The 16,033-nt window shown below is 35.9% G+C and overlaps 1 protein-coding gene across 13 annotated transcripts in view; it reads right to left on the bottom strand.

The window, feature by feature from the left end:
* Positions 1–16,033, bottom strand: part of LCORL (ligand dependent nuclear receptor corepressor like) — a 119,062-nt gene that overhangs the window by 26,832 nt on the left and 76,197 nt on the right. For 11 of the 13 annotated variants that reach the window (XM_066232468.1, XM_066232467.1, XM_066232475.1 and 8 more), the window contains 2 exons: positions 12,549–12,800; positions 719–812 (listed from right to left, as the gene is read on the bottom strand). In XM_066232468.1, coding sequence (XP_066088565.1) covers positions 719–812; positions 12,549–12,800 — 346 coding nt within the window. The remainder of the gene's footprint in view (positions 1–718; positions 813–12,548; positions 12,801–16,033) is intronic. The other 2 variants (XM_066232481.1, XM_066232480.1) reach the window with 1 other exon arrangement.

The raw sequence follows: 16,033 nt of genomic DNA, 5'->3' as shown, positions 1-16,033 counted from the left end.
TTTCAAAGTTTCTCAAACAGAAAGCTTACTATATTATATACCTTATGATTCAAAAGCTACTACAGCTTTAGTTTAAACAAATTACATTCTGCATCTAAGATTTAAGTGTGACAAAAAAAGCTTCCTGTGTAGTTTGTTAATGGGAAGATGCAAAAGTTACAAAAAATCCAAAAATCCAACAGAACAGTATTTCACTAATTGTCTATTAAATTAATTTAATGACAGATTTCAATCAAAGCATAAAAGGACTTTATGTGGTGATTTTTAGATACATTATACAGTCTGCCACCACACCTAAAAGCACAGTGGGAAAAAATATAAACTCTATAAACTAACTGTAAGAATTAGTAGGTATAGGATTTTTAAAATTTGTTTAAAATAGTGAAATTACACATTTCCCTTAGAACTGCCTCCTGAAGACCGAATTTAAAATTCTCTTTACTTGTCCTGCTTCTTAGTTTGAATTCTATGGTTAAGTTGGTAGTTCATTTTAGTAACATGAACTAAAGTTTGGTGATTGTTCTGATAACTTTTCTTTAACAGAAAGGATAAAAAAGAAAGAGAGAGGACAAAATGGAAGGTATGAGAGACAAACACTATGAGTGACAAAGATCTTGGAGGAAAGCTGCACAGGGCAGTCTACTCAAAGTAGCAGGAAGAGGTCTCTGCAGAGGTAATCTTATATTAATATTAAATTAATTTCCTAGATATTGCTTACCCAGCCATTGAATTTTCAGAAGAAGGATCACATATGGATGATTCTTCAGATTTTATGCTGGTTTTCTTTGTAGAGAGATCTAACACTCCATCCCCTATAATTTTTGCAAGAGAAAAAACTTTATATTTGTGACAGATTAAAGAAACGAACGGGCTCTGATATAAAACCTGTTTAAAATCACCCCTTGGCCACCGTTCCCACTGTGTGCAGTGAACAGCCATGTGACTGCTCAGCCACGACTGGTTTCTATCAAGGCTGCCCAGAGGGTGCTTTGGGAAAGTAGGAATAATGTAAATTGCACAAAAGAGAGCACAGGAAATATGATAATGAGCAAGAGGACAATAAATTGCACTTACTAGTACTAGCAATATGTGGAACACATACTTTAGGTAAACTGTGACTCGATGTTGTAACCAATGTCTTTCTAGAAATTACAGTGTAAAAATTTTCTATTGTAAATAACTGAAATGTACAACAGCTGAGTCACTCATTGCCTATTAATACATCATGGTTATATCTGTGACTGAATGAAGATAAAACAATATAAACACTTTAAGAAGAACAGTTGTTAGAAAACAATTGCCTGAGTATTTATTATTAAAATATAGTTATTTTTATAAATATTTAATTTATATAAATAAAACCTTGATTCAGATACTGTTAATCTGACAAATTTCATGATCAAAAAGAATAAAAATAAACTGAATTTAAAGCACATCAATAATACTGTTATTAATATTGTATCTTTACTGACAGCTAAAAAATTGAAAATTTAAGCTGTAAAAAAAAATCATTGTAAGAAAATAGTATGCTTTAAAATATATTCAGAATTACAGATGGTTTTCAAAAAAAAAATCAAGTGGGTTTTACTGTTACCATATGCATCTACTTAATACTTAAGTGACCTGGCAAGACACAAAGAAGAAGAAAATGGGAAAATGTCCCCCCACCATCCTGGCTGGTTGGCTCAGTGATAGAATGTTGACTTGGTGTGTGGTTGTCCTGGGTTCGATTCCTGGTCAGGGCACAAAGGAGAGGTGACCACCTGCTTCTCCTCTCGTCCCTCTCTCTTCCACTCCTGCAGCAACAGCTCAACTGGCTCGAGTGTGTTGGCCCTGGGCACTGAGGATGGCTCCGTTGAGCCTCGCCTCAGGTGCTAAATATAGCTGGGTTGCAAGCATGGCCCCAGATTGGCAGAGCATTGGCCCTAGTCAGGTAGATCCTGGTCGGGGTACATGCAGGAGTCTCTCTATCTCCACTCCTCTCACTTAAAAAAATGTCCCCCCCAATAACCTACTATGTATAATTCAATAATCATTTTATTGAGTGCTTACTATGTGCAAAGCACTATTTTGAGAGTTTGGAGAGCAGTAGTAAAAATGGCATACAAAGTACACATTCTCATGGTGCTTAGGATGTAGTGAGGTAAGTTATACACCACCACCACCACCAGCCAACATATTTCAGTATTTCGGATTGATGATAAGGGCTCCTTAAGAAACACAAAGCAGAGTAAGGTGATACAGTATGCAGGGTAGGCTGAAGAGGTTGCTATTTTATTAAGTGTTATCAGTAAGGGCCTCTTTGACTTGAACAAACTGAGGGTACCAAGTAAGCAGATTCGTTGGAGGAAACCTTCTAGAAGGAAGTTTTGAGCAGAGGCCGTAATATGAAATCATGCCGGAATGTCTAAGGGACAGCAGAGGCCCAGTGGCTGGAGCAGAGGAAATCAGGCTGTGTGAGATGATAAAAGAAATGTTGCAGGAAGGCGGATCACCTTGGGCTTATAAGCCACAATAAGAAATCTAAATTTTACTTTGAGAGACAGGAAACCACTGGAGAATTCTGAGCACGACTGACACAATCCGAACTGTTTTTGAAGAAGCATCCATCTGCTATTGGGGAACGCACTGACCGCAAAAGGCGGCGGTGGGGAAGCGCTGGGCTGCCTCTCCTGTGGGCGTGCACCGTGCTTCCTCTGCGCAGACGCCTCCCCTCCTCCTACCTCCGCACTCTTCCTGAGTCTCACCAAGTCTTACCCGCCGCTCAGTCATTCAGGTACAATTGGACTTGACTGGTTCTCATTATTCTAGGTTCTATTCCTGCCACACTTTGGCTATATTTAGCATTTAGCAGGCTGTATTCTAGTTGCTTCTCTATCTACTTCCTAGCATTAGCCACCAGAGTATAAGCTATGTGAAGGCAGAGACCATGTCTATTTTATTCATCAGTGTATCCCAACTGCCCAGAATAGTGCCTGGCATAAAAATACATGTTCAGTAAATATCTGCTAAATGGAATTTTGAAGAGCTGGAAGAAATTCAGTATGGCTAGAGGTCAGAATGCCTAGATTACAATGGTAAAAGGGAAGAATGGACAGGTAAACAAAGTATATGGCACATCGAAGCTTTGAAAACGTAAATGAAGTATCTTGCTCTAGTTTATGCATCCAACCCAATTTCATGCTTAGTCTCCAACTCACACTTCCTGTGTTACCTAACCACCTGTACTCACACTTCCTGTGTTACCTAACCACCTGTACTCACACTTCCTGTGTTACCTAACCACCTGTACTCACACTTCCTGTGTTACCTAACCACCTGCAGTTCCTCAAACATGCTCTGCCAGGTCGGCTCTCAAACTGCAGCACCTCGTGGTCTCTGCCTACAATGCTTTCTACACCTTTCCAACTCATCGTTCAAGATCAAGGTCCCAAGTGGAGGCTGATTACAATTGCCCTTGAGTCAACAGCATCCTGTAACACTGTGACACAACACTCTCATGCATTTACTGATTTACGTATTTTTTTTTATTTCAAGTGACTGAATTTCTCAAGGTCAGAGACCTTAACTTTTTTTTTTACTTCATAAATAGCACAGCGCTACAACCTACTAAATTTTAAAGAAAGAACTGTCTTCTCTTTTACTATCTCATTTCTCTTTAGCAATTACAATTTCTCTATTTCAAGACCCATCTCCTTCAAAAAATGACTAACCAATCCATATTCAGATTTATCATTCAACTCACTAGTTTTGATCTTTCTCATGTTTTATGTCGTTTGTAGCATGTAAAACACACTTTCTATAAATCTGTTATTCCTACTCAATGTCACAGAATGGATTAATAAAAAAATCTCCAATTCTGAACTCTTCTAGACTTCTAATACGGTCTATTTAAAATTCCTTATTATTCTACAGACTAGAAATAAGGAGGTGCAAACCCCCTCCTCTCTCTCCTTCCCATTAACTCTGCAGACTAGGCTGCAGGTCTCTCACTAGGCCAGTAGTCTCCCTACTATCTCGGGCCACTCCCTGTCTGCTGGGTAGTCAGCCACACACATCCCTGGTTATGTCTAATTTTAATCGTGAGAATTAGCATGAGCGTAAGCCCTGCTCCATCCCTTAATCAGGCCTAGACTCCTTACTCCTTTCTTTAGGAGCTCTAAACAGTGATCCAGGGGAGAAAAACGCTTTTATCTTTATTCAATAGTCTCTTCTCTACACCTAAGTTGCCTGTATGAAATTTTGCTCTGAAAGTATTTTTACTAACTAAAGTAACACATTATATTGTTATGTAGTGAAAATGGAAAACACTACTTCAACGATTTCTGCCACACAGTAAAATTCTTTAATCAATGAACATTTATGTAGTGAATATAAGATACATAGATACACAAGTAAAGGATTTTTAGATAAATTTTAGTAATCTATAGAAAATCTTACTTTTTGTTAGCAGTACTACTACCTATATGTGGTTTTTCTCTTTGTATTTTGCATATATCACAATTCCTTTTTTCATCATAAGGGTTGTAGCTCAAGAACTAGGAAAATCATAATAAGTTACCTCTATGACTGTCCAAATTAGAAAAGCAAAACCAGTGAGAAGAAGAGAGAGAACCTGGGAAGGAGGATTAAGAAAAAGAAAAATCAGGCCCTGGCCAGTTGGCTCAATGGTAGAGTGTCGGCCTGGCGTGCAGAAGTCCCGGGTTCGATTCCCAGACAGGGCACACAGGAGAGGCACCCATATGCTTCTCCACCCCTCCCCCTCTCCTTCCTCTCTGTCTCTCTCTTCCCCTCCCGCAGCGAGGTTCCATTGGAGCAAAGATGGCTCGGGCGCTGGGGATGGCTCCTTGGCCTCTGCCCCAGACGCTAGAGTGGCTCTGGTCACGACAGGGCGACGCCCCGGAGAGGCAGAGCGTCACCCCCTGGTGGGCGTGCTGGGTGGATCCCGGTCGGGCGGATCCCGGTCGAGCGCATGCAGGAGTCTGTCTGACTGTCTCTCCCTGTTTCCAGCTTCAGAAAAATACAAAAAAAAAAAAAAAAAAAAAAAAAAAGAACGAAAAAGAAAAATCAGGAGTGAGAGATAAAGGATATTTTTTGCTCCTGCTGAGCAAAAAAATTCAACTTCTGTCTAGTTGAATGGGGTCAGGTAATGGAAGACTCCTTCAGAATGGGGCCATCACATCATAACTAGATTACTTTTTGTGTATATATTTCCATAGTACTAATAATTAACTGCATGGATAAAAACTAAGCAATCATTATGCTAAATGCTCTAGAGCAATACAGAGTAAGTAGAAGTCAGAGAAAGGGAGACTAAAATTTATTTACCATTCACCTACTGGTAGATACCTAGGTTTAGTTTTTCACAATTACAGAAATGCTGGAATAAAAACCCTTCCAACTGTGTATAAGAAGTTTTCTGGCCCTGGCCAGTTGGCTCAGTAGTAGAGCATCAATGCTGTGTGTGGAAGTCAGGGTTTGATTCCTGGTCAGGACACAGAGGAGAGGTGACCATTTGCTTCTCCACCCCTGCCCTGCCCCATCATCTTCCTCTCTCTCTCTCTCTCTCTCTCTCTCTCTCTCTCTCTCTCTCTCTCCTCCCACAGTCATAGCTCAATTGGTTCGAGAGTACTGGCCCTGAGCACCGAAGATGGCTCTGTGGAGCCACTGCTTCAGGTGCTAAAAATAGCTCGGTTGTGAGCATGGCCCCAGATGGGCAGAGATGGGATTGCCAGGCTCTAGACAGGGTTACCAGGTGGATCCCGGTCGGGGTGCACATGGGAGTCTGTCTCTATTATCTCCCCTACTCTCACTTAAAAAAAATAAAGAAAGAAAGAATTTTTCTAAGATGTACACCTAGAAGTGGAAGTGGCAGACAGCAGGGTGTGTGCCTCTGAAATTTAGTAGATATTACCATATTCCCTTACATCCTTGACAACATCTTGTTCTGTTGAGATTTTTAATTTTTGCTAATCTGATGAGTAGGAAAAGCAAGCAGCAGAACTAAATCAATAATACTTAATATACATTTACATAAAATTCTAAAGCATACAAAACTATTTTAGTTAGTTCTAAGAATAAATGAAAGGATGTGACAGTTCTGGGTGACAGGAAACATTATTATGCTGTATCTTTCTGTATATTTGAATATGTTCCTAATAATAAACACAAATTGTTTCCATGTACTGGTTGTAGACTGGGCAAATCACCTTTTCAGAGGCTTTACCTGATCACTTATTCCAACATAGTAACATCTTCCTGCCTGCCATTGTTATTATTCTTTGCTGTTACTGTTTTAGTTCCATTATAGACCTTATTATTTTGTAAAATTTTTATTGATTTATCTTTTCTTTGTTTACTCCTGTAGAATATAAGTCCCATGAGGGCAGAAACATTTTCGATCTTCTCTATTATTTCCTTTGTGCTTAGCAAATAACTGGCATGTTATAGCGATAGCAATGTGAAGTAATAATTCTTAATATTTTTTTTTTACTTATCTGTTACAATTAGATTAAGGAAAATAATTCTTAAAAAGTCAAGTCATTACAAAGCAGTGCAACAATCTATGTTGCTTACTGTTCCATATGTTGTTTAACAAAGTATAACAATGTTGTATTTCAGGGCATTTTCCAACCAAAATGGGTTTTTTTGTTTGTTTTTTTACAGAGAGAGAATCAGAGAGAGGGATAGACAGGGACAGACAGACAGGAACGGAGAGAGATGAGAAGTATCAATCATCAGTTTTTCATTGTGACACCTTAGTTGTTCATTGACTGCTCTCTCATATGTGCCTTGACCGCGGGCCTTCAGCAGACTGAGTAACCCCTTGCTCGAGCCAGCGACCTTGGGTCCAAGCTGGTGAGCTTTGCTCAAACCAGATGAGCCCGCACTCAAGTTGGTGACCTCGGGGTCTCGAATCTGGGTCTTCCACATCCCAGTCCAACACTCTATCCACTGTGCCACTGCCTGGTCAGGCCCAACCAAAATATTTATAATAAAAATTTTCAATGCTAAAAATAAGAAATCCAAGGATTAAATCTCATTTTGAGTTGTCAGTGGCATTTGACAATAGTAAAGATTTTAAATCCAATGATTCCAGTATGTCACATATCATATATACACTGAGGATACTAGTGAACAGATCGGTTCCTGCTCTCACGGGTAAGTTACGTGTGAGGTAAGGGTGGAGACAATTCCAACGCAGTGAGAAGTTTGCTATAATGAAGTTCTACCAGTACATGCACTGGGCCTCGCAGTAAAAGACAGTCCCAACAAGGCCAATGAAGAGCTGCTCACATCTGATCTTGTTAGGTACAGGACTGATCAGTTCTTCAGTTGACATGATAATAAAGGTCCATAAGTTGCAAATTTCTTCCTGCTTTGGAATTTAGGAGAAGTTTTTAGTTGGGTCCTGGATTAAAATTGAAATTAAAAGAATTGTTTGATTTACCAATAGGCTTTCAACCCGCTTTTTCACTTAGTGTGCCAGGACAGAAAAGAGTCATTTGTACGAACAGTGCTTAGTTCCTCCCAGGTTCGCAGAGTGTTTATACAGATCTGCAGAAATGCAGGTACAAAAAGAAATAGCTCTAATATTATCACACCTTGTCAGAAAGGACAATGGAGTGAGGCAAAGGAAAAGATTTCCTTCAAGGCAACTATACAGGGTGGGGCAAAAGGAGGTTTACAGTTGTGTGTACACAAAACAGAGTTTATTCTTGTATGATTATTAATTATTGTCTTATTTGCCATATGAACAATTGTGAGCCTACTTTTACCACACCTTGTATTCTAAGTCAGTTTAGAGCCTGTGAAAGACAGGGCAAAGAAAATGGGAAGTATGGAGACTGACTTATGAAGAATTAAAGAAACTAAAAAAGATTTGTATGGAAGATTTAGAGAGACACAATAGTTTCAACAAATATTTACAGCACTAATAAGTAAAAAACAAAAATTAAAAAAAATTTCTCAAATTGTTGTAGATGGGGAAAAAATACCCTGAAGGTTAACACGAAAAAAAGAAAACTTTGAGATTAATAATTTCTACGAATATTTACAGTACTATAAAGGAAGATATTGTTGCAGATGGGAAAAATATAGAGTTGATAACTCAGAAATATGAGCTTAACTGTCAGAACGGTCAAACAAAAAATGTTGCAAGTTTATTTTTATTCAGAAGTTGAATTACCGCCTCTTATATTACAGAATAAAATAACCATATGCTGGGATGGAGACAAGGTATGATGATTTTAAAGTATATTTTTCTTTGGTTATTTGATTCATCTGTTACGTTCTGAGAACTTGTTTTGCCTGTTTTTCTATGGAGTTGTGTTTTCCTCCTTGGCTGCAGTTTTATTAGGTGAATGGTGCCAGTGATGGCAGTTGTAGATATTATTGAATTTTCACTCTATTTTCATCCTTATATAACACTTGAGTTTGACATTTCAGTGTGGTCAGATATACAAAACTGCTGTTTAGACTGGTAATTTTGCATCTTAAAAAATTCTTCCTTATTTTGAGTTCATTAAAGATATCATCCCAAATCTTTTCTAACTTTTAGTTTTCTTTTCAAATTTAGCCCTTTAACCCAACTGGAATTACTTTAGTGAGTGATGTGAGGCAGGGACCCATCTATTTTTTGTTTTTTGTCGTTCCATGTGGATAATCAATCAAACCATTTATTGAACAGGCTACCCTTCCCTAATTTATAATGACATTTCTGTCTCATACCAAGATTCCATTAATGTTTGGAGAGATTCTAGACTTTCTAATCTGTTCTACTACTAATTTATATGGCCAATAGCACCCTATTCTAAATACTGCACTAAATAAGTCTTGATATGTTTTAGAGTAAATCACTTAACCCGTTTGACTTATTCTTGGCACTTTAAGTATTACTCATAAATTTTAGTCTTTGTAAGTCATTTTTCACAATAAACCCTATCAGTATTTTGACAGGAATGACACTGAATTTGTAGGTATATTAAAAATGAACTGTCATCTTTTAGTCTTCTCATTCATTTAAAATATAACCATTCATTTTGGAAGTCTTCTTTTACACCCTTCAGTAAAGTTTTATAATGTTCTCCATAAGGTCTTAGATAGTTTATTAGTTTCATTCTTAAGGCGTTTTAATGTTTTCCCTGCTTTTGTTGCTAATATAGATGAGTTTTTTTAAAATGAATTTTTTAATTGGGTGGTTGCTGATATGTAGAAATATATATTGATCTTATAAGTAGTATCTTTTCTGGACTTTCTCATCAGTTCTAAAAGTTTACCTAAATATTCTCTCATATTTTCTACATGCATAATTATATTGCATACAAGCAAATAAAATTTTGCTCATTCTTTTCTTATAACCTATTGCTTAACATTGCTTATTTTTGTATTTCTATTTTTCTCATCTGGTTATATAAGTCAGGACCTCTCATAAAATGTTAAAAATTGGAGTTAGTGTGCATTTTTTGCTTCTCCATTACTTTAAATCATTTGATTATGACGTTTCTGGTAGTGAAAGTGGTTATATATTCTTCATTTGATAAGCATTTTTTATTACAAATGTGCTAGCTTTTGTAGATTTTTTTCTGTATCTAGAAAATGATACATATGTATTTTTTTTGGTAATGTGGAAAATCACAAAGGTTTTTCAAATGCAGAATCATCCATGCCTCCCTAGTTATTATTTATGACGTTTACATACTTCACAGTATTCAATTTGCTAATATTTATTTAAGACTTTTACACTTATGTTTGTAAGACTGGTTTGCAACTTTCCTTTCTTTTGCTATCTCTGTCTGGTTTTGGTGTAAGGATTATACCAATATTTGTTTCCTATTCTTTAAAATAGTCTGTGAATGATTGAAATTATCTGTTGCTTCAAGGTTATATAAAGTACCCCATAAAACTATTTGGAGTTGATAATTCTAAAGATTTATAGGTTAGATTATCCATAAATTATTCACATTATTGTGATTTATTGGTTTATGGATCATATTATCTAATTTCAATAAAGGGGTAACTCACAAAGTGAACAACTGACTTTAATGAGCACTGTTAAGAAATCATTGAGTGAGAATAACATGAAAAATGTAAGCAGCAGCAAATAACAAACGAAGGCAGAACTAACACTGCTTCCAGTATGAGCACTTTACTGATTATATTATAAGGTAAAAACAGTGAAATTTGGGCAAATTTTAAAAAAATTCTTAAGAAAACCATGTGAACTATAGATTTATACCTTTTATTATTACTAATGACTTTCACAAAGTCTATTGTATATTAAGATACCAAGGGTGATCATGATTAGTAAGATATTTACAACTGTTAATAACATCTTTATTTCAACCTTAAAAATTTTAATTTGTAGAAAGATGAGTATATATATATAAGATATTAGTATTTATAATTACATACATATATGTGTACACACAAATGCATCAAAGTGTATGTGCTCAATTTTTTATATATAAATTTTGGTATGCAAGTAGGCAATGTTAAAGCCTACCAACCTGTATCACAGAAGTATGGTTTTATAAAAGAAAATCCGATTTTATTACTTTGTGCTTAAAGCAATTGAGCAGCTTTCTGTGGCCCTAAGAAAAGTCAAAATCCTCAATATATCCTACATGGCTTTCTCATAATCTGGTCCCTACCTATTTTTTTAGCCTCATCTAATATCATTTTCTCTTTTGTCCTCTACATTACAAGCCACACTAGACTGAACGATTCCTATCCTGAATTAAGAACACTGAAGTCACATATGATAACGTTATCTCCCCAACTTAAAATCACCAAGAAGACTAAAGTATAGACTGATATTCATTATCACTACTCTTTTCAAACTCAGGATGTCCACACACATATTTGTGCACTTTCTTAGAATATCACAGTAATTTAAAGAATTTACATTACTTGTTTTCTACATTTATATACTTGGGTCTGCCTTACCACTTAAGTTCACAGAATCAAAAAACGTCAGAATTAAAATTTAACTTTTCAATTTCATCTGTCCTGTCACTCACTGAACGCTTTTGAATACCTCTAATTAATGATAAGGCCCCCAGGGAATCATTTCCCCCTTTCCAGTTTAAGACCCATCTGATCCTCAGAAGATTCTTTCTTTTATGAACCCGAAATCTGTTTCTATCCAACTGCTAGCTGGTGGTCCTAATTCTCACTGGGCCATTCAGAAAAAGTTGTTTTACTTTAGTGTAACAGCCGTACAAAATTCACAGATCACTATCATGCTGCTCCTAAGGTTTCTCTTCTGTGGTGTAAGGAGAAGGAGGTAGAAAATACAGAGACTAGTGTTTGGGTATATTTTATGAGTAGGTATCTTTATATTTAACTTCACATTGTTCCAATGAGTTTATTATTCTTGCCAAATAACAATATCTGAGGAAATTAAATAATGAGGAAATGACAGTTCCAACAGATAAAGTTGGTTATTCAAGGAATGTAAGGATCAGAGCTGAGATTTCAACCACAAGTCTTACACCAAAACCTACAGGTTACTTCTTTAGGACACTGAACTGCCTTCCACAAAGGAGAAAAGATACAAGAGGATGTGAAACACGGAAAAGGAAAATGCACAAGAGAATTTTTTAAATCCAATGCTTTCTACTTTCCAAACTTTATGTACTGATATATTTTTCCTTAAGCTTTATACTATACTCATCTTTGACATTTTTTCTGTCATATATCCGAATATCTCTTATTGTTCTACAAACACTCATACAAAATTAAAGAAAATAATTTCCATACTTCAGCTCACTGTCAATTTTAATCTATCTTATACACTGAAAATAACATTTCCTTTAGACTTAATATACGAAATTTTCTCTAGAGCCCCAAACACCACACTGCCTTCAGAGATCAACGCTGATATTTTTCCGGCTGTAAGGACTGACAATAATATCTCTAACTTGTGTTAACAAAAGCTACTTGTTCTATCTTCTTGAGTCAAACACTGATTTGGCATCTTCCACCGGCACTTTAAAGACCTTTCCTTCTTTCCCTGTGTGAATTATGGCTCTTCCTTAATTAACTACCAGATAAGTCCAACATAGCCCTCAGCATTCAAGCTCTTATGAAAAATGAATCTCTACATAGTTAATTACATGATTATATTATATTTGTCACATACATTAACTTTTCTTTTTCCCCAGTTACATCAACAATTAAAGAAAAATCATCTATTTTTATTTTTCATCTAAATGTAAAAACTGAACAAAATGTTTAATCAACATTTTCAGGTATACATTTAAAAAATTACTTATTATTATATACATCTCTTAATTTTATACTTTTCTTTTAATTTGCTTAAGATTCTCTTATTGTGAAAAGAGATTGAGAGCAACTCAAATTTCTTCTATAAACAAAAGTCAAATGCAATACAATCGTTCTAATTTAGCACTTCTCACTGTCCATATTACTAGGCTAACTATAAGTCATGTTACTTCTAAAATTTCTCTGCAAATATAAGGTTACACATATTTAAGATCAGTAAAACATAAAATTATACATTACACAAACACACACAGTCTTACCTTGCTGAGTGTTTTGTTCTTGCATTCGATTCACAGTGAGGTCTAAGGGGCCTTCCTGCTCTTCCTGAAGGGAGTTTTCTGCTGGATTCATTTGGATACTTTTACATATTAAACTTGGTCCCACTGAACCATTTCTATTCTCTTGAATTTTACCACTTTTTGAAATATACTCAATTGCAAACTGACGTATCATCTTTTTCATTAATTCCTGAGCAACTAGGGGAATGTTAGGATCACAGTTCTGAGGAAGATCTAGAGAAAAAATAAATATAATGAGCATTAAAAAATGAAATACAAAATACCAATGTTTAAACTTATTTTAATTACAAATTAATGATTTCAGAAGTCTTTTTGGCGTTAGTTGTAATTGACGGTGGTTTCTAGGACTTAGTAAGAAACCTTGTAGGTTTAATTAGTATTATGATACTATATCAATCCCAAACTTGGCATATTTAATCATTTCTTAGAAATAAACATTTTTGGTCACAAACTAAATTACAGATAAAGAATAAGATATAAAAAGTTCAGGTCTATGTCTTATTTTTAGAACTTTAATTTAAATGTATTCTACTAGATATTAAAACATTTATTATATGAACATAAGTTGTATATGTAATCAAGCAATTTTTAACTAAATATACTAAGTACATGTATTAACCATTAAAGAAAACATCTAAACTCTCATAATTGTGAATTACCATTACATTCTTCAAGTTTGTCAAATGCACATTTCATATACAGCTTGAATGTCATCATGAAGGATTTTTTATTTCCTCAACTTTTTACACTGAGAAATTTTAATCAGAAAAAATAAAATAAAGAACAGTACAATCACACAGACAGCCTCAACCAAGATTCAAAAATTGTTAGTGTTCTGCAACGTTAGTTTTCTTTTAACTTTTTTTGGTTTGCAGGATGATTAAAAATAAATTGTAGAATTATGACATTTTACTCCTAAATGTTTTAGCAAGCATCTACTAAGCTTCCTCTAGAAAATGGCAATATCATTAATATGATATTCTTGATCCCCAAAGACACTGATTAGCTACCAATATAAAGAAGGTCAGCAGCAATATACAATTCTATTTGAAACTTGTAAAATTGGACAATTGAATGATTTTATAGTGAGATGTGTGGGGTAAGGCCAGACCAGTTATAAACACAGTATAGAACAGTGATCAAGAGTCTTGGGACCGGGGAGGGAGGCTGGTGTAACTTCACATAGTCATCGGATCTCAACCAATGCTTTTATTCACTCTGCTCCTTCAGACACAGAATGGCAGGTAAATTGGGAAAAACAAATAACTATACTACTTCCTCTTAGAAGTGGTCCTACTCTTGAAATACTAGTTCTTTGCTCCTTAAATACCTCAACTCTTACTCAGGCAGATCAATGTTATACGAACAGGTCTGCACTGATCCAGGGCTGTCTGAGACTGAAGGGTTAAGTTTCTTTAGTTTGGGAGTTCAGTGTTAGCTGAAAAAACATGTCTAAGACCTCTGAAGGCAAGTCTTTCAACTAGCATTTATCGTTACACAGTAGATACCTGACTCTAAAACGCAAGAAGGTTGGAAAACACACATTTGGAGGACAGAAGAGGCAACAAACACCCACTATGACCACCACCACATTTGGTAGCAAAATGTGACCTAAGATGACATGAATTTATTTATGGTCCCTGCAGAAATATCAACAGATTTAGTCACAGGATACTATTTTAAACCAGTTGGAGATGTTATATAATACACATCTCCTTTCTATTACTTCTTTTAAAATAAAGAATTTTAAACTCTGAAGAAACATATGAAAAAAAGGACTATAGGCCTATTAAAAAAAGTAACATTTTGGCCTTTACATTTATTCTTCAAATTCAGTAGGGAAGAGAAGCAATGGTTTTGGAGTACTAGAAAAAAAAAGACTTAGCTTACACACTGGAATCTTGGTCATACTTATGGACTTAGTCTAGTTGCGTATCCCCTCCATGTTTTAGTTTCTCTGCTCATAAAAATGGAAACAACAGAACCTGGAAAATCCTAACTGGACTTGCTCAGAGCATATTTTCTGGATGTATGATACTGCAGATAAAATACTTGACATTTCAACAGTGTGATAAATGTTAGCTCTTAAGTTATAGTGGAAATCACAAGAGAAACATAAAGATGCAAACTGAGCAATTGTATGTTATTTAAGTCACAAAATGTCAAATAAAGACAAATATAAAATTATTAACCGGGAAAATAAAAAGGACACAATATTGAAGCCCATGTGATACTTTTGGTTTAGAATAGATACATTAGCACTAGTGACCTAACGGAAGTGGTTTACAAGCACAGGAGACCTCCATGTCACACACAACGACTCCCAGTTTATACCAGTTCTTCATTCTTACCTCCAGGAATCTTGGAAGGTTTCTGTGAACATGCCACCTTTCTCCAAACCTAATTTTGTTTCACATTATGTGTGAAAAGGAGATACTGAATGAACTTCTAGGTATTTTGGTTAACTGTCCTGTAATTTATTGACTAATGTCACTTTATAAATTAAAAATTATTAAAATTTCCGGAAAGAACAAATACATGATCAGACTCATAGCATCATTAGGGCTATCCTTTAGGGTTTTAATGTAGAGCCAAGTATAAAGCAGACAGTGCTACTCCAACTATTCACCTACTCAGTTTTTGTCTCTTTATATTGGGAATAAATAAGTGTCAAAGGGCTTGGTAAAAAACAAATGAAAATATAAAAAAGAGACAATAAAAATGCTGTTCAGCTGCTACTTAGCTCATGAGTCTTCTAAATTACATGTACAAGCTGTCACAGCTACAAAAGCAAATGAGTTACTTACAGATCTAGGCCAGGGATTATAAACTCTAGTTGTTTTCAAAGGTCAGGCAAATAATAAATGTTTGGCTAGAAGAATGTTGCCACGTGGAAATGGTGTCTACTGCCCTCCAGAAGACAGAAGAAACTTATTTTTACACTATCTTTTCATTTTTCAAGTTTTACTAATTCAAAAGTTTAACATGCTTTTCTTGTTAAAAGTGTCCAGAGGGCCCTCGGTGATTGTCACCTCCTGGTTTCATACTGCTGTCCAGTCCCCTCCACACTGTATCAGGGTGACACGTGTGATTGATAGCACACTGCAGCTATGTAGTACTCCCTCTGGTACTCTGTTATAAACGCACTGGTTGCTATCTCACAACTCCTGAAGGTCGGTGCCCGCTGCCTCTTCCGTACCCCCATCAACACTCCATCCTTGCATCCATATCTCTCTCTCTCTCTCTCTCTCTCTCTCTCTCTCTCTCTCTCTCTCTCTCTCTCTCCCCCTCTCTCTCTCTCCCTCTCTCTCTCTCTCTCTCTTACTCTGGAAGAAGCCATACTGTGAGCAACCCTACAGTGAGGCTCATATGGAGATGAACTGAGGTCTCACACAAACAGCCAAATGAGTGAAACTGGAAGAAGATACACTGCAGATCAATCAAAC

Source organism: Saccopteryx bilineata, chromosome 5, assembly GCF_036850765.1.
Source record: "Saccopteryx bilineata isolate mSacBil1 chromosome 5, mSacBil1_pri_phased_curated, whole genome shotgun sequence".
Classification (NCBI taxonomy): Eukaryota; Metazoa; Chordata; class Mammalia; order Chiroptera; family Emballonuridae; genus Saccopteryx; species Saccopteryx bilineata.
Note: the sequence above shows the minus strand (reverse complement) of the source record. Positions and strands in the feature narration are given on the sequence as shown.